At 47.5% G+C, this 19,150-nt stretch overlaps 1 protein-coding gene across 3 annotated transcripts; it reads right to left on the bottom strand.

Moving 5' to 3' along the window:
- Positions 1-241: 241 nt before the first annotated feature.
- On the bottom strand, positions 242-16,650 carry COA1 (cytochrome c oxidase assembly factor 1). 3 transcript variants are annotated; one of them, XM_082192940.1, is made up of 7 exons: positions 16,496-16,650; positions 13,511-13,566; positions 12,059-12,190; positions 11,763-11,866; positions 3,469-3,620; positions 2,205-2,281; positions 242-1,691 (listed from the first exon to the last, which is right to left on the bottom strand). In XM_082192940.1, exons 3-7 carry the CDS (start codon positions 12,076-12,078, stop codon positions 1,595-1,597), a joined length of 450 nt encoding a protein of 149 aa, XP_082049066.1. In that variant the 5' UTR covers positions 12,079-12,190; positions 13,511-13,566; positions 16,496-16,650; the 3' UTR covers positions 242-1,594. The 3 variants fall into 3 exon arrangements, with proteins under 3 accessions (XP_082049066.1, XP_082049067.1, XP_082049068.1); XM_082192941.1 differs by lacking the exon at positions 12,059-12,190 and having other exon boundaries at positions 16,496-16,648; XM_082192942.1 differs by lacking the exons at positions 12,059-12,190; positions 16,496-16,650 and having other exon boundaries at positions 13,511-13,589.
- Between the last annotated feature and the right edge of the window lie 2,500 nt (positions 16,651-19,150).

Here is a 19,150-nt window from a genome sequence, read left to right as displayed (position 1 = left end):
AATAAACTCCACAAGTCTTAGGGAGCCCTTAATTCAAGTGGTTTTCTGTTCCTCATAAGTGCTAAAGCGAAGTAGCTGGAATCCCAAAGCTTTGCCATCAAGTATTGTAGCTGGAGCATTAATGGCTTCATTGCCTGTTCTTTGCCTTTCGAAAACCATTGCCACCTTCTGATAGCTGACTGGAGCATTTGTTTCAGCAGTGTCCAGTGTCTACTAAAAAGCAAATGTTACACTGTGCAGGTAGGAGACATTCTTTTATTTTCCATGAAGTTCAGTTGAAGTCTGAGCGTAGTCCAGAACAACTGTGAAACAGGCTGAGGTTTGCAACTGCTGCCACAAGTCAATAGAGAAATCTGTTTTCATTTAGTGTGGTGCTATATCAGAAGAGGGTTACTTTGTCGTAATTGCTTTTCTTCTGTCAACACACCAGTAGGAATTCAGATAAAAGCTGCATTTCTTTCCTTGAACTGTCTAGAATTCAACTTGTTTCCCTGACTTCAGCATGTTATTTTAAATTCTGTTAGCATATTGAATATTCAACAGCTGAATCAGTTTATTTGCTCTACACTAGCACTGCCTTCTCTTTGTAGCTAGAAATTATTCTATGACCATTGGGCTTAATCAGCTCATGATGCAAGGAATAACACAATCGAAAAGTGCTACTAATGGAAGTAGATGAATGACAGTGAAATGTCCACTTGCCATCCATTCCTTAAACATCAGTCTAATTAACAATGAGAGCAATATCTAGTCATTTGGAAAATGTATGTGACATCTTTAATTGTTCACACTCTGTAATATATTCAAATATTAAGGTGGTTAATAAATGAATTCACCTTTGTGAAACTTTTAAACTCCCCCCCCCAAGACAGCATCTTTTGTTGGCAGCTTTTTTTCTAACAGTAAAGAGATAGTGGCATGTACTTTATCAAATAGCATGTGCTTTGTGAATTAGTGTAGGATTAAGGTGGCATGCACTCTTGAAGTAGCAATATGTTGGCAACAAATCAGTTAGCTTATTTTTTTGAGTTAGGCTTTGCTTCCAGGGGCCATTTGTATGGGATGGTGCAATACTGTCCTTAATGTTACTTATAAAGCAAGTGTGGGGAGCTTTTGGTCTTCCAAACCCAGAAAGCATGGCCTAATGGCCAGGGGTGATGAGAATTGAATGTTCAGCAACACCTGGAGAGCCAAAGGTGTATAACTCATCTGTTAAATGCACAGCAGCCTCCAGAACAGATAAGAGTCTTATTCTGTCCTGTCATCAAAAGGCTTTTATTATGTAACCAGAACCTAAAAGGCCAGAACTGGTTGTGCACAGGGAAACCCCCTACTATGCTACCTTGATAAAGTTGAAAAAACCTGTTGCTACAGGAAGCCACCCAATATTTTTTGCGGAGGATAGCTTTTGTTCAAAAGCATGTTGAAACCTAAAAGCTTTGGGTATGCCCTACGTGGTAGAATATCCTTCTACATAAGAGCAGACCCTTGTGGATGTCCAGACCAAGCCTTTTGGCTCCCAACTAGCATTTAAAACTTTTACTTGTGACAACACAAATCACCCCCCCCCCCGAAGTCTTGAACTTTTTGATTTTTACATCTCCTGCTGAGAAGCATCCTTCTGTGACGATAGGTAGACTGGGACACTTTGGCCATTACGGAGCTGCAGTGTGACTTCTTGCAGATGCCAGCTATCCAACCACAGAAAGATAGGGGAAGAAATCCAGTAATTAGTATTTACTTAGAATAAGTTTGCTAATGTAATATTTTCTTAACATCACAATGACATCAAAAGGCTTGGGAAATGCTACCATTAAGGAACTAGGGCTGGGCAATAACAGCTTTTCAACATCGTGATGTATCATCAGTCAAACATTGCGATATAGTGATACGTTGCAATGTTGAAAAGCAGAGGGAGGAACAAGCTTCATTGGCCCCAGCCCTGTGAAGCACCAGGCGGAAACACTGTAACGTTACCATATTATCCAGCCAGAATTTGCTTCCAAACTGATAGAAGAAATGATCTTGGTGGAAGCACCTAATTGCAATTCAGCTGACACCTTGGCTTAATTTATGCATGTAGATCAGTCTACTGGCAATGCAACTGCATCTATGGCAGAACTGCAACCTGTTTCACAAAGGTAACTTTTTGTAAATGGCACTTAGTCCATACTTGATGCACTTAATAATCTCCTAGCACACACCTGTTAAGGGTGAAATCCTTCTCCGAACAGACATGAAGATAACCAGCTGACTTTGTTCCAGATACTGGTATCCTTAACTGTAAATGCAAAAGTCAAATTCTTATGATTTTTTGTTAAATACATCCCCCACCCACACAGAGAGAAGTAAGTCAAACAAAGCAAAATTCATATTTAATAATTTATAACTCAGAACAGAATTTAAATTATCCATTGTCTTGAAGTTCCAAATTATATCAGGATGACAACCATCCAGGCATTTAACTAAGCACAACAAGCCATTTATCCTTTGCACATTCATACAAATAATTCCTTATTAGGTCACACATAAGCTTAAGTCTTTACTGCAGAAGAATGGGCGAATCCAATCTAGGTTTTCAGTAGCTGTTGAAAGCTCTGCTTGCTCCATTAGGACAGTTTGGGAGACCTGTGACCTTCCAGAAGTTAAGACTCCCAACTCCCATCATCCCCAGCCAACATGAGCAACAACCACTGATGATGGGAGTTGTAGTCTGGAAATATCTGAAGGGCCACTGATCCTCCCCCCCCCCCCCCGGTGTAGCACAATCTGCACTCAATTTGGTTATTATCTTGCTAGACTGCTAGTTGTGTGTGTGACTAGGGAGTCCGTCTAAGGGTACTCATTCCCATTTGCGGACACATCCAACAGAGACTATATTAGCATAATACAAACTGCCTTGCCGGACCATTGGCCTGTCTAACCCAATACCATGTAAGTCAAATGGCACAGCTCTCCAAGACCTGCAGAAGATATTCTAATAATAGAAAGCCTGCTTCAACAACAACAACAAGATTATGTTGGAGATTGAATCTGGGACATTTTGCATGAAAAGTATATATTCTGGTACTAGGCTACAAACCAGTCCCCAGCACTGAAGCACTACTTCATCATATGCACATTCAGCTCTCTGCTGCTGGGCAAATTCTTTGATAAATCCAGACGTTTAAGTAAAGCTGATGTATAAGATCTGCACCAAGTTGATGTGGTTACTGTTTATTAGACAAGGCTGATTTAAAGCAGATAGGTTATGAGAAAATGTGTAGATTGAAATAGTGTCTTAATGGTATATGGAATCCTAGCCTATTAACATTGCAGCATAATAATTTTATGCTGAGATAGCTGATGGCACGGCAGACAACATCTTCAAACATATTCTAAGAAATCCTGTGGTCAAGCTATAATGTAGAGCACTCCTCCCCATTGCTTCTCTTCTCTCACATCAGGTCTTAATTCAGCTGGTATTACCTGAGCTCTTGACATGTCAACACAGTTGGTCTTGTCAGTCAGCCTGATGTAATGTACTTTAACAGGAGGAGCACCCAGTGCCTCCAGGGCGGCTGAGTCTTTGTGAAGCTGCTCAAGAGCCTGCTGATAGTACTGTGTTCTGGCAAAATTCTCTGGAGCAAGGAGAAGAGACATAATTAAGTTATTGTATTAATATTAAACAGAAATGGAATAGTGATAAATATTAATCAGAGACAGAATGGTGTCTAGTTGCCTTGACAGGTACCAAAGCCACAGTGGCCATAGCACTGTGCCCTTTCTACTTTTATCTACAGATAACCTAAATTTGAAGGTTTCCTTGTTATTTCAAAATATATAATCAAAGGCGACAGATGACTGCAGTTATACTTACTCATTCCAAATGTGTAAGGCCTGTTTAAAACATATGTACATGGCCTACACAAGTAACATTGATACTGGGAGCTATGCCTGGAACAGCCAGCGTTATCCAAAAACCAGTCTCTTGTGCAGGTGAAGATAATTCTACTGGTACAAATCATGACTATATTCCACCCACTGCCAATAGCAGTCCCAGCCACAAAGTGCATTAGTCTTTTCTAATAATTTTTACAGACAGGTCTGTGTAACGTCACATTTCTAAGATACTGCAGAAAAGGGGTAAAATGTGACACTTGGTGCAAAATTAAGCTTCTCAAGTGTGTTTGCTTTCTTTCCTTTTTTTAGTACAAGTTTCTGGTTATAGCTGTGAATGCTTCCTTTAAAGAGTGTGGTCAATGACTGTTGAAATTTCAGAAGCACAAATGAAAGCCAGTAGTTGAATAATATTTCCAGAGGATAAGAGCAGCATTTTAACACTGCATAAGATTGTCTGCTGCTCCCAGTGATGGGAAAATTCAATAAATTATACAAAATAGTAAACATTGCAGAATATGCAAAATAAGAGCAATTACATAAAGTTGCTTAATTTTTACAAGTTGAACTCAACATTTGGGGCACAAAATTTAGGTCACATGGTTGTAGACTTTTGTTTGTTTTTAGCACTGTTACTGTATAAAGAGCATAAAATTGACTTGAAAGTTTAAGGGGTCAAGTCATGCTATTTCCACTACCACCCCTGTCTCTAAACAGTAACATAGGAAACCATCTTATACCAAATTAGACCTTAGTCCAACAAACTTAGTGTTGTCTACACTGGTTTGCAGAAGCTCTCCCAAGATTTCAGAAAGGAGTTTTTCGTGTTATTCCTGCAAGCGACAGGGATTGCATCTGGGTTGCTTTGCACTCCACCACTCGGCCACACACCTTCCTATTAATGATTATATATAGCAGGGAACCTGCAGCCCTCCAGATATTGTTGGACCACAACTCCCACCCCATACACCCCTGCCCACTGGCCATGCTGGCTGGACCTGATGGGAGTTGGAGTCCGACAACATCTGAAGGCCACAGATCCCTTACCCCTGTTTTAGATGTACTGAAGATGACAGACAGGGATACTACTTCAGAAGACTACTTTATGTACAATTGCCTTGCAAGCAGAAAACTAGCACTGAAGGGAGGAACGTTCTTCTCTAGTAACTACTGGTTTTCTATTCACAGAATTTTTAGCATGCTGGAAATTCAAAGATGTGGTTTGCAACTTGCATTCTACCAACCCAATGCTCTTCCATCTCATTCTGCTGAACGTGTGTGTCAGGGGTTCAGGAGCAGAGGCAAGGGCAAGGGAGGAAACAGAGAGCGAGGGGGAGGAGGCAGAAGAAAGGATGAGTGATGACGACGACCCGAGATCTCCGAGTCTTTCCAGTGAATCGGAAGATTCACAGAAAGGAGCACCAGTGGCCAGGGCAAGGGGGGAGCCTAGGGGGACACCCCAGGAGGAAAGGGCCAGAGGGAGCTCAGAGGGGAGCAGTTGGAAATCGGGACCAGCGTCACCAACAGAGAGCAGGGGAGAGGAAGGGAGTCAGGTATCAAGCGCTGGCAGCTCACAACAGGAGGGAGGGCACGAGTCAGGAGTGGCCACACCTCCATCAGGGAGCGAAGAAACGGTCAGACGGAAAGTGGAAGGTTGGGCGCGCGCGCCAAGTTCAAATGCACAGGAAGGTGGCACAGTAAGCAGCCCGGAAAGGGAGCCAGGTCCTAAAGCCCGGCGCAAGGAGACAGAAGGGTCCGGGGGGTCAGCGTCAGAAGAGTCCCGGAAGGAAGAGACCCCGGGGGGCAGAGGGACCCAGAGAAGAACAGTCAGGCGGAAAAGGTGGAGTAAGGCTAGGATATTAAGTTGGTGTACAGGAGGCGGGGACCCAGACAGAGCTTCGCCGATCTAACCATAAGACGTAGAGTTGCACGCAGCAGCTTGAGAATGGGAACTGTAACTCAATAAAGACTTTTACTAAATGATCGCTGGCTAGCGTGATCCTCTGTGAGCTAGGATCGGGGAGCAACTCTGACAGTAAGCTCTGTCTCTTAAATTGTGGGCATCTACGGCCTCACGGAGAGGAGAGAAAGCGGGTGCCTACTAGCGAGCTCGCGAACGGCAGACAACATGACGGCTGAACAGCAGATAGCGGAACTCAGAGAAGCAGTGACACGACTGAATGCCGAGGCACTTGCATCCAGGAAGAGAGAGGAGGACGCAGCTGCCGCCTACAGGGATCTCCAGGTCAGGTTGGAAGTGCTTACGAAGCAAGGGCAACAGACACCCAGACGGGAGGGGATTGGATTGGGAAGAAGAACAGGCGGTCTGGTCTCTCACTTCGATGGAAATCTGCAACAGTACTCCAACTTTAGAGCAGATGTAATGTGTGCACTGCAACTGCTGAACAAAGACTTTAGAGATGAGCAAGAGAAAGTGGGGTTCATCATGTCCCATTTGCATGGAGATGCTAAAGCATGGCTGCGCAATTTGTGGAGGGATAAGGATCCGGCGCTCCAAAATGCGGATGCCTTTATTAAAGCGATGGATGGGTGTTTTTTATCAAGCATTGACGTGGATCTTGCTCGGCAGCAGATACATGGACTGAAGCAAGGGAGGGCCAGCGTAAGGCATTACCATGCCCGCTTTTTCGCTTTGGTCAGTGCCCTGGAATGGGACAGAGATTCGGCTCCTGTCAGAGACCTGTTTTGGGAGGGCTTGCACGGCTCGGTTAAAGATGAAATTGCGAGGGGGGAGAGACCCCGGACCACGCAGGAGATCGTTCAGAGGGCGCTGGCGGTGGGGGTGCGGCTGGAAGAACGTCCGTGGAGCAGGGACGAAGGGCGTGGAGGGCGCGAACCAGCCAGGGGCTCCTCCTTCCTTCCCAGAGAAGCAGCGCGTGCGCAATCCACGCCTCCGCCAGGAGGAGGAGCGGAACCTATGGAGGTTGGAGGTGCAAGGGCTCAGTCAGCAGCCAGAGCCCTAGCACCGGGAGCAGTGAAAGCGAAGCCTCCTAGAGGGAACAGGAAGTGTTATATCTGCGATGATCCACAGCATATGGCGAAAGAGTGTCCCCGGAGGCTCCACAAGCACACTGCAGCCTCAGCAATGGTAACTGCAGCAACGCACCAAGGAGAACCACAGCAGGGAAACGACGCAGTCTGGCTGGAGGAAGAGGCACTGGGGCCCAGCCAGACGTGTCAGTGAAGCAGTCCCCAGAGATTTTACAGCCCATGGACCCCCTCCCGCCCAAGCCAGTAGTGAGGCTCACCGCATCGCTCCAGCTACCCAATGGAATCACCATGGACGTGCCAATTACCATCGACTCAGGCAGCAATGCAGACTTTATAGGGCAGGACTTTGTCGACCGGCACGCCATACAGTTGATGCCTGCCACGCTGCCCCTGCAGGTTGTCACGGTGGATGGCAGGGAGCTGCTAGGGGGGCAAGTGGTGAAGCAGACGCCACCAATGGTGATGCGACTTGGGAATCACAGGGAAATCATCAGCTTCAACGTCACTCAACTATCGGACACGGCCCATTGTATTGGGCATGAGTTGGCTGGACAAGCACAGCCCGACGCTGGCTTGGTACCAGAGGCAGCTGACCTTCGGCTCTTCCTTTTGTGCTGAACACTGCATCGTGCCCCGGCAGGAAGGAGAGGAAGAGGAGTCACAGTTGCAGCTAGGCACGCTGCAAGCGGTTCCCCACAAGTACGCAGAATTTTTGGAGGTTTTCTGCGAGAAGGAGGCAGACAGGCTACCCCCCCACAGACCATATGACTGCACAATTGACCTGCTGCCGGGGGCGGCGCTGCCCAAAGGGAAGCTGTATTCCATGACTGAGGACGAACTGCAGGAACTCAAAGAGTTCATAGATCATAATTTGGAGCGCGGTTTCATCCGAGAGTCCAAGGCAGCGGGGGGCAGTCCTGTATTCTTTGTTAAGAAGCGGGACACGCCCCAAAAAAGGCTGGTCGTGGACTATCGCATCTTAAACAGTGTGACCAAGCCATCGGACTGCCCCATGCCCCGAATCGACGACCTCCTCGCAAAGGTACGGAAGGGCAGCGTGTTCACCAAGTTGGACCTGCGAGGGGCGTACAACCTCATTCGCATGCGGGAAGGAGATGAGTGGAAGACAGCCATGTTCACGCCCCTGGGTACCTACGAATATAGTGTTATGCCTTTTGGATTGCAAAATGGCTCCCACGTGTTTCAAGCGTTCATGCATCACGTGTTGGCGGGGCTCCTCTACAAGACGTGCGTCTGTTTCTTGGATGACATCCTGATCTTTTCGGAATCGCAGCAGGAGCATGACAGACACGTCAAGGAAGTGCTGAGCAGGCTACAGCAGCATAGGCTTTACGCCAAGCTGGAGAAGTGCCAGTTCGACGTGACGGAGGTGGATTTCCTGGGCTACAAGTTGTCTGACAAGGGGCTCGCCATGGACAGCGCCAAGGTTCGAGCAGTGTTGGATTGGAAAAGCCCACGCAACCGGAAGGAGGTCCAACGGTTTGTCGGCTTCGCGAACTTCTATCGCAAGTTTATCAAAGGCTTTGCTATGCAGACGGCGGCCATCACGGACACGCTCAGCTCCAAGAAAAAGAAGTTCATCTGGACAGAGCAGGCGGAGCAGTCCTTTCAGGCACTCAAGCGGCTCTTCGCGTCGGAAGAGCAGCTGCTTCATGTCAACCCCAGCAGGCCGATGAGGGTGGAGACAGACGCCTCGGACAGAGCCGTGGGAGCAGTCCTGCTGCAGAAAGACCCGCAGGGGGCTTGGAGGCCGGGAGCGTTTTACTCCAGGAAGCTCAGCAAGTCAGAACAGAACTACACCATCTGGGACAGGGAGTTGCTGGCCATTCATGCAGCGTTCAAAGCGTGGAGGCACTTCCTGATCGGCGCCAAGCACACGGTGCAGGTCTGCACGGACCACAAGAATCTGGAGCACTGGCGCACGGCACAGTTCCTGAACCAGAGGCAGATACGTTGGGCTGAGTTCTTTGCGAACTTCGACTTCCGAATAGAGTATGTCCCAGGGGACACCAACATCATGGCGGATGCTCTCTCCCGTAAGCCGCAGTATCTGGAGGAGGCAACGCCAGCGGCCGCCATGCACATCTTCGCACCAACAGTGTGGGCGTGCGCTGCGGCAACAGTTGACCTGGAGGCGGTGCGACGAGCGTTGCAGGATGACTCCTTCGCGCAAGCAAAGATGGCAGAGGTGCACAGGGGCACGGCAGCGACCGACGAGTTCCAGCTGCGAGATGGATTGCTCATCCGTAAAGGGGCCATCTACGTGCCGGGAGACGAACTTCGCGCCAAGGTACTGCAGCAGCTGCACGACGCGCCCACTGCCGGGCACTTTGGCAAGGAGAAGACGATGGAATTAGTCGCCAGAGACTTCTGGTGGCCCGGAATGAGAGGGGAAGTCGCGGACTATGTGGCGAGGTGTGACACCTGCCAGAGGGCCAAACCAGTGCACAGACCGCCGGCCGGACTGTTGGAACCGCTGCAAACTCCGTTCGAACCATGGGAGAGAGTGGCCCTGGACTTTGTCACGGATCTGCCCAGCTCGAGGGGCAAGACGGCCGTGCTGGTGGTGGTGGACTTGTTCTCCAAGATGGCACATTTCATTCCGTGTGCTAAGGTGGCCACGGCGGAACAAACCGCCAAACTGTTCATAGACCACGTGTTCAAGGTTCACGGTCTGCCGCGGTCTATTCTGTCCGACCGAGGGCGACAGTTCATCTCGAATTTCTGGCAGAAGCTGATGGGCTTCCTGAACGTCAAGATCAACCTGGCGTCGGCTAGACACCCGCAGACCAACGGGCAAGCGGAGCGGGTCAATGCTATCATGCAGCAGTACCTGAGATGTTATGCGAATCAACAGCCTGCGACGTGGGTGGATTACCTGCCTCTCGCCGAGTTCGCCTACAACAACACGAAGCACGTGTCCACGGGGGTCACGCCGTTCTTCGCCAACAACGGGAGGCACCCCAGAACCTTCCCGGGACTGGAAAGAATGGGGGAGGGGGAGCCGCAGACAGCAGATGCGTTCGCGTCAGAGTTGCAGGAGGTCCACGATCAGCTGCGGCGGCACCTGGAGCTGGCCAAACACGCATACAAGGTACAAGCGGACAAACACAGAAGGGTTGGCGAAGAGATCCATGTGGGAGACTGGGTCTGGTTAGCAGCCCACGCAGTGCCGGCCAGGTCGTTGGCGAAGAAGAAACTAGGGCATAAGCAACTGGGGCCCTACCAAGTCGAAGAGCAGGTCAACCTGGTGGCTTTCAGGCTGGCGCTTCCGGAGGGTTCCAGGATGCATCCGGTGTTCCACAGATCGGTGCTCACTCCCTACAAGGCACCTCACAGATTTCAGGAACCAGGCACGGCACCAAGTCCACTCCGAGAGAGAACCGAGCAAGGGGGAGTGGCACAGGAGGAGCGCATCAACGAAGTCACAGAGATTTTGGACTCTAGATGGGGGGAAGAGGGGGTAGAATACTTTCTCGCCAAGGAGGGCACCCCGGCCAGTGCCAACAGCTGGGTGCCAGGCTACGCTCTAGACGAACCTCTGCTCAAAGAAGAGTTTCATGCCCTCTTCCCACACAGGCCCATGCCAGCAGACTTTTTCGACGACTGGCTTTTCACGCCCACGCTTTCAGCCAGCACGTTCCGGGGGTTCGACTCGGACGAGGAACCGACACGCGACGCACGTTCCCCGGAGGGGTCACCCTCGGGATCTGCCTCAGAACCTTCGTATTGGTGGGACGATAGACCAGAGGAGCAGTGGCGCAGGAAGTGGCTGGAGGGTCCAGGCCGAGCAACGCCCCCAGGAGGAAGCGAGGGAGAGACGGACATGGACGTATTCGGGGACGACCCGGGTTTCGAGCACGGCGGCACAGAGATGGAAGCGGAAGTGACCGTCGTCGACGAGAGCAGGGAGGAAGAACTGGAAGACTTCAGATGCAGGCCCGCCACGGGAAGCGAACTGTATCCGACATTCGTCCCCATGACACGGCAGCACCCAGCTCCCGCACCGGAAGGAGGGGAGGGGGGAAGAGGGGGCTTCAAGGGGGGGATGGATGTCAGGGGTTCAGGAGCAGAGGCAAGGGCAAGGGAGGAAACAGAGAGCGAGGGGGAGGAGGCAGAAGAAAGGATGAGTGATGACGACGACCCGAGATCTCCGAGTCTTTCCAGTGAATCGGAAGATTCACAGAAAGGAGCACCAGTGGCCAGGGCAAGGGGGGAGCCTAGGGGGACACCCCAGGAGGAAAGGGCCAGAGGGAGCTCAGAGGGGAGCAGTTGGAAATCGGGACCAGCGTCACCAACAGAGAGCAGGGGAGAGGAAGGGAGTCAGGTATCAAGCGCTGGCAGCTCACAACAGGAGGGAGGGCACGAGTCAGGAGTGGCCACACCTCCATCAGGGAGCGAAGAAACGGTCAGACGGAAAGTGGAAGGTTGGGCGCGCGCGCCAAGTTCAAATGCACAGGAAGGTGGCACAGTAAGCAGCCCGGAAAGGGAGCCAGGTCCTAAAGCCCGGCGCAAGGAGACAGAAGGGTCCGGGGGGTCAGCGTCAGAAGAGTCCCGGAAGGAAGAGACCCCGGGGGGCAGAGGGACCCAGAGAAGAACAGTCAGGCGGAAAAGGTGGAGTAAGGCTAGGATATTAAGTTGGTGTACAGGAGGCGGGGACCCAGACAGAGCTTCGCCGATCTAACCATAAGACGTAGAGTTGCACGCAGCAGCTTGAGAATGGGAACTGTAACTCAATAAAGACTTTTACTAAATGATCGCTGGCTAGCGTGATCCTCTGTGAGCTAGGATCGGGGAGCAACTCTGACAGTGTGGATCAGGGTTAACTTGCTAACTGTGATGAAACTTACTTTGTATGTAGTAATACATAAGAGCACTTCCTCCACCAGACACAACTGCCAGATAAAGAGCCATTTGCTGAAGTTTTCTCAAGGATGCTGGCATGTTTTGTTCCCTAAGGGGAAAGAAGGATTAGAAATAGATTTATTGTATATTAGCAAAACAAGGGAATGTTGCCAAAGCCCTTTCAATATTCCAGCAAAAATAGGCCTGAATGAAAGCCCTCCATGTATCATTCAAGGATTTTTGAGGGCCCCATGGTTCACTCAGATGATATATAGATGAGAATTGAGCAGGGGCTGCTCACCTCAGCCTGAATATGTTCATCTGTTTCTTTTAGGGATGCTGCTGCTTCACTAATTGCCAAGCAGAAAATAACTCGTTTGGTGCGGCCAGCAGCCAGAAAAGCAGCATATTGTTCTGCAGATTCCCATAAGTGCTAAATAAAACACAGGGGAGTATTATTCAGGTTTTAGGGGGGCTAGTGAAATGTCACCCTGAAGTAAAGAAAGTAAACCTTATGAGTGAATTTTGCTAAGGTGTGGGGAGGGATAAGTAAGCCAAGTGTCCAGTAAGTCCACAGTTGCCACACTTTAGCAGCTTTCACTTGCGTGTGCACAGACACAAGGCAGAAGTGAAAAACGGGAAGGTTTTGCAATGGTCTCTACCCTCATCCTTTTAGTCTTCTGTCCTGCCCTTTTCATGTGGACCACATATTTGTCATTTTGTTCTGTCATGCAGACAGATGACAAATACACAGTGAAAGTAAAAGGGCATGAGTCTGACTAGCAGAGAATACCATTAAACAGCTGAGTACAGGAAGTTACAGCTGTTCCTTTGTTTAACAGCTTACTGTGTTATTTGTATGAAAGGCTCTTATCCACCTCTGTGCAGTATGTAAACAAGCAGGACAACTATGAAAGTTGTAAATATTTTCAGTGATTTATGCGTATAAATCACAGGAATCCAAGTAGCAGAGTGAACAAGGCACACTGTCCTTTATTTAGCTCTCCTTTAAGCAGAGAGCTGTGGCCCACCAGCTGCTGCTAGACTACATCTCCCATCAACCCCGGCCAACGTGGCCAATGGTCAGAGATGGGAGTTGTGGTCCAGCAACATCTGGAGGGCCGCAGGTTCTGCCAACCCTGCCTTTCAGGGTAAATGCATGCTGTTTATAAATAATCATTTACCAAAAAAAACCCACCATAAGCACAGCATAATTGAAACAGATTTATAAACTACCATCTCTAGATGAATCAAAGTACCATTCTGCATCTGAGGCTATGTGGACAGTCCCAATTAAATCGGAAAGAGTCACAGGATCAGCCACATCTATGTGACTGCAATATTCAGGACACTCCACAGCAGAAGCTTCGTCTGCATAAACCACACTGAGATGGAATTAACTGCAACTCTCATTAGCTTTGATGGGGCTTGCCTAAAAATATTCACAATAGATCATGCCCCATGTTCCAAATAACAGTGACAGAAATACCCTGGTCTGTTGAAGGGGGACAGCTGTTTACAGGAGAGAAGTCCCTCAAGTCAGATGTTTCTTCATCTGATGAGTTCTACCTTGCGTGAGTGGAATAAGAGGAAACACCACTAGTACATAAACATAACAATCCTTTCTCCTTCAGAATATCTTGGGGGAATGAAGGATACAAAAGCACCCCTAACTAGAATTTAACTTTCTTTTGTGTGCAGCAAGCAGCATGGTGTACAAAAGGACAGAAGCCTATCATGATGATGTGCCTACCTTTTCACATTCCTCCTTTACAGATTGTTTGATCTTCTTAGTAAAGAACAGCTAATCTGAATAAAAAACAGGATTTTTCAGCTCCTCTGCAACTGTAATATCTCTGTTTCCTGTAGAAGAAGAAGTAGGAGCAGATGACAAGACCTAACTACTACTTTGGGAGCCAGAAACATCTCTGCTTCTGGATCTTGTAGTCAAGATCACGTGTATATTCTGAAACATCTGCCCCTCATTTTTTATTCTGCTTATTCCCTCTTCCAGTCTCCCTTCTCTATCTTGTCATTTTTTGTCTTAGAAAGTTACATCTTATTCATTCATAATTGACTCATGCAGGATGGAGTCGGCAAAACATTTTCTTGAAGGGGAACAGAGGCACAGAAGAATGAAACAATTGGAGAGCACAGAGAAAATGGTAGCTTTGTGTGATAAGGAACCGAGGCCTTATCCTTCCCTCAGAAGGTTGTGGACTCTTTTTAAAGCAGAGGTTGGATGGCTAGCTGTCATGGATGCTGAGATTCCTGTACTGCAAGGGGTTGGACTAGATGACCCTTGGGTTCCTTCCAACTCTATAATTCTTTGGTTCTAAGTAGCATTCCTCACACCCAAGAAGAGTCTGGTGAAGTTGGAAACAAGACATGAACTTAAGGAATCCTAATGTCATTGTAACAACTACATGCTAAAGAAATATATATTTGAACTGCCCTCTCTGTAAGTATCCTTTCCCTTGATGGAAACGGGTGCTTCCCACAGGTTTTCCGGCAGCCTTTGTGGTACATCTACCTAAGTCTTTAACCCTTCTCCTCATGCCTCTCTTCTCTACAGAAAGGCATCTGTGAAAAGAGTTCTTGCAGAGAAGTGCTAGAAATCCCCTAGGAAAGCAATCTCTGGAAAACACTCATTCAAGGGTCCGACTCCTTTTTTACTTGGTTCCACAAAAAAACAGAGAAACACCCACATCCCAAATATCCTGTTTGTGTTTTGGCCTCCTGACTTCCTTCAAGGATGCTGACTAAATTCTTGCCTTCCCTCAGGCTACCTCACCTATTCAAATCAGCCCCACCCAGATTATTTTGGCATCTTTGAAAGCAGTTTCTCTAAAGTGGATTTCAGCCTACGTTGGGCTACTGGAAACCTTAGTGATAGCTTTCTTAGAAGCAGAACTGCTGTCAAACATCTTATTAAATGTCACAATGGAAACTAATGGCCACTGATGTAGAAAATGAAAAACCATTTCCTTTCTTTAGTCCATATTGGTATCTTTCTCAAGTGACACTATTTGCATGTCTAACTTTGCTTGCTCATAAGAGAGTCATAAGAGAGTGCGTGAGACATCCTCACCTCCTAGTATGACGCCACATACTTGGTATGTTGCTTTCAGAAACAAGGCCTAGAAGTGCCATACAACATTTGTTTCTGAGTAAAATCAAAGGTTAGGAGTTGATAAACATTACTTGCTGGGGACTATTGGCAACTTTGTGAAAAACAATGAAATCTCTCACTTTAAGAAACATTACAGGTTATTTTTGCCCATCTTACATATTGTTGCATGTCATCCCAATCTCTGCTTGGTGTGAGATTCCAGGGGTTCCAGACACCCAGAGTTTGTGTTTCCTTTGGGAATGAGGCACAGCAGAGACTCTGGTAGTTTTATGATATATGGTTTATTTACACATATATACCACCAGAGTCTAGGGCGCGGGTGGCACTGTGGGTTAAACCACAGAGCCTAGGACTTGCCAATCAGAAGGTCAGTGGTTCGAATCCCAGTGACAGGGTGAGCTCCCGTTGCTCGGTCCCTGCTCCTGCCAACCTAGCAGTTTGAAAGCATGTCAAAGTGCAGGTAGATAAATAGGTACTGCTCTGGCGGGAATGTAAATGGCATTTCCATGTGCTGCTCTGGCTCGCCAGAAGCAGCTTAGTCATGCTGGCCACATGACCCGGAAGCTGTACACTGGCTCCCTCGGCCGGTAAAGCGAGATGAGCGCTGCAACCCCAGAGTCGTCCGCCACTGGACCTAAAGGTCAGGGGCCCCTTTACCTTTACCACCAGAGTCTACAATGGAGGGGTTCACAGCATTAACACCCCCATAGCCACAGCCTTGGATTCCAGCAGAAATCTGGCATGGCTCTCAGCTGCCTAACCTGCAGCCTTCTACCTTCAACTACACACACCTCAACTCTCCAACTCTGGCCTTTCGGTTTTCCCATTCTTTCCCCATTTAAAAGGCAGATGCAGGAGAAAAGGATTTGGATCAGCGCCTGGAGGGAATTCTTTAAAAATCCTTTCTCCCCGTGATTACTGGATTTGTGTGGAGGGAAATTTGCAGGCATTTAAAAACAACCACCACATGCTTGAAGGGCCCCTCAGTATTTTATGTGATTGGGCCAAAGTCATGGGGTGGGGGCTGTGATGGCTGCCCCTGCTAAGCAATAGGCCATGCTAAGCACTACAGGGGACTGGAGTAGATCAGAGAAACAAAGAAGGTGGAAGCAGTCAGTGGAGAACATTCACAGGCTCCTCCTTGCAAGAGAGACGGCTCTTAAACCATAGTCCTAGATTTAATTATTGTGTCGCTGCTCCCAAGGATCCTTAGCAGGTTCAGCAAAACGGAATGGCCAACAACCATAAGTGACAGACATTTCCATGTGCTTGTTCTCTCACCTTCCCACCTTTCATTTGCCATTTCATGGCACCCTGTTTTTCAATTCCACTCGTTCACACCATGTCGGTGGTACCTTTAGCATTTGGTTAAGATTAGCACTTACCCTTTCCGCCACACACGCATATAATGCTGCCCAAACATACTTCCCCAAGTAGAAAAAGAAACTGGATATATAAAACTGGTTACTAATATTCACTCAGTCTATTGAGGTTTGTGCTGAATGTGCATCAGTTTTGATACTTGCGTAAGAATTAACCATTCAAAGCAGCCAAGCAAATTATCAGGCATGGTGGGAGGAGACCCTCACTATGTAAAACATTCACCTCGTTCTGGTGCCCTTTCTGCCCCGTCAGCTGATCCTTCTTGATGCCATTTTTTTCTCTTTCTTCTCCACACCATGATTTGATCCAAACTGGTTTTCTGTTCACTGACGGACTTACTGCATCATGCTGACATCAACAAAAAGCATGTGCTCAGGAGAAGCGGGAAGAAAAAAGTGACACCCAGGAGGATGTGTTTGCAAGCAGGGTAAGACAGGAGGCACTTTTCAACTCTCGTCAAAACTAATACAAAATGAGGCTGCATTGAAACATTTAGTCTTGTTCATTCATTTCTAATGTTATATAATAATATTTGATATTTATCTAGTTTCAGCTTCTGACTATATTTGAAGTCCCGCAGGAATAATTTTTTAAAAAATGCAATAGATGTACCATGATGCTATTCAATCATTTAATAACAAATTCTACCACCTTGTGGTATTATTTTTCAGAATGGCACCTATGTTAACACAGCTGACCCTATGATTGCTCTTTGAGAACAATATTTCATCTACATACACCTGGATCTTAGTTGTCATTCTGGGGTTTGTTTTTGGGGGCTGTTGCAGTTTGGTGCTGCTTTGTCTTTTTAATCATCAGCTGTTCAGAACACTTGGAGATAAACACTGTTCTATATATACACATTAAAACTTTCTCATTTTAAATGAAATCCTCATGTAAAGCGCTGGGCCTCTCACTTCTTTATTTCTCATAAAAGAAGCAACATTTCTAATGGTTCAGAGCTTGGTCATAGATGATCTGCTTAAGCCCAAATCCAGCATAAAAAGATAAATCGGTACTTTCCTCAACGTGGGTGACTGCAGTTCTTATGAGGTGTTTTAGGTTCCTCATAAAATAAAAGTACTTTAAGTGCAGATGAGAAGCAAGGATGAGCAAAGGAATGCAAATCCCTGTTACATAATACTACTCTGAATTTTATTGCTGCTTGAAGGGGGAGGAAAATGAAAAGGTTAGACACTATAATAGTGGGGTGTGTTATAAAGAACAACAGTGCAATTATATCACTGTTGCTGCTTTAGAGCACTGAAGTTAATTCTAGTCACTGGTGAATCAATCACCATCTTCATGCTTCTTCAGACAGGCAAAGTGAAGCAAGCAAGTCCATCCCAGCACTCTGGAAGGCTAACAGGTTTCTTTTATGTCCCTTGTCCCTGGTTACTTCTATTTCATACATTATCTCATTACCGGACCAGTTTATAAGAAATGCTTTATCTACTTATCAGCCTAGCCACAAAAACACATGTGTGCTGGTATTGGAAGGCTATATGGAGCACGTGGTCACAATGGGAATTGGCACAAAACCAAGGATATACATAGTTATTGGGGGCAAAACATTATGTCTGAGGCAGAGATATTCATGTGACTGAACTCTATGACATACACAGGGAATGGCCAATATATGCAGGGATACAATGAATAAAACACATTATAGAAACTGGCTTTCACTACTTATTAACAATTCCCCAAACCATGCATTGATTCATCTAGTCTTCCATTTGTTGGGTGGAAATTTACCCATGGGGTGAATAATAAAATAATCAGCTGGGTGACTAAATTCAAAACGGGGAGCTAAACACATTCTCCAGCAGGAGTCTTGGTTGACCACAAACTTGACATGAGCCAACAGTGTGACACGGCAGCTAAAAAAGCCAATGCAATTCTGGGCTGCATCAATAGGAGTATAGCATCTAGATCAAGGGAAGTAATAAAAGGTAAAGGTAAAGGTACCCCTGCCCGAACGGGCCAGTCTTGACAGACTCTGGGGTTTGTGCGCCCATCTCACATCTATTGGCCGGGGGCCAGCGCTGTCCGGAGACACTTCCGGGTCACGTGGCCAGCGTGACAAAGCTGCATCTGGCGAGCCAGAGCCGCACACGGAACGCCGTTTACCTTCCCGCTGGTAAGCGGTACCTATTTATCTACTTGCACCCGGTGGTGCTTTCGAACTGCTAGGTGGGCAGGCGCTGGGACCGAGCAGCGGGAGCGCACCCCGCCGCGGGGATTCGAACCGCCGACCTTACGATCGGCAAGCCCTAGGCGCTGAGGCTTTAGCCCACAGCGCCACCCGCGTCCCTAAGGGAAGTAATAGTGCCACTGTATTCTGCTCTGGTCAGACCTCACCTGGAGTACTGTGTCCAGTTCTGGGCACCACAGTTCAGGAAGGGCACTGACAAACTGGAACGTGTCCAGAGGAGGGCAACCAAAATGGTCAAAGGCCTGGAAACGATGCCTTATGAGGAACGGCTAAGGGAGCTGGGCATGTTTAGCCTGGAGAAGAGGAGGTTAAGGGGTGATATGATAGCCATGTTCAAATATATAAAAGGATGTCACATTGCTCTGAATCCATCACGTGAAGCGTGAGGGTGGTGGGGAGGTGGCCTGGATCTAAAGACATGATATGTTGATCTGATTTTTCTGCTGTGGGCTTAATTCACTCCAAGGGATTTACATTTTGGTTGTGTGCCTGCATTTATATAGCTAAAGGGGCAAAGCAAATCTAGCAGCTTATTTGCTTAAAAAAAAATAAAGAAAAGAACCACATACTCTTAATTGCCTTCAAGTCAAACAATACAGGGCATCAGGGCATCTTTTGGATTTAGCTGAAGCATAGAAAAGTGCTCCTTGGCCCTGCTCCAA

This window comes from Podarcis vaucheri (assembly GCF_965113315.1).
Source record: "Podarcis vaucheri genome assembly, chromosome: 12".
In the NCBI taxonomy this organism is placed as follows: domain Eukaryota; kingdom Metazoa; phylum Chordata; class Lepidosauria; order Squamata; family Lacertidae; genus Podarcis; species Podarcis vaucheri.
This window is presented reverse-complemented; position numbering and strand designations above follow the sequence as displayed.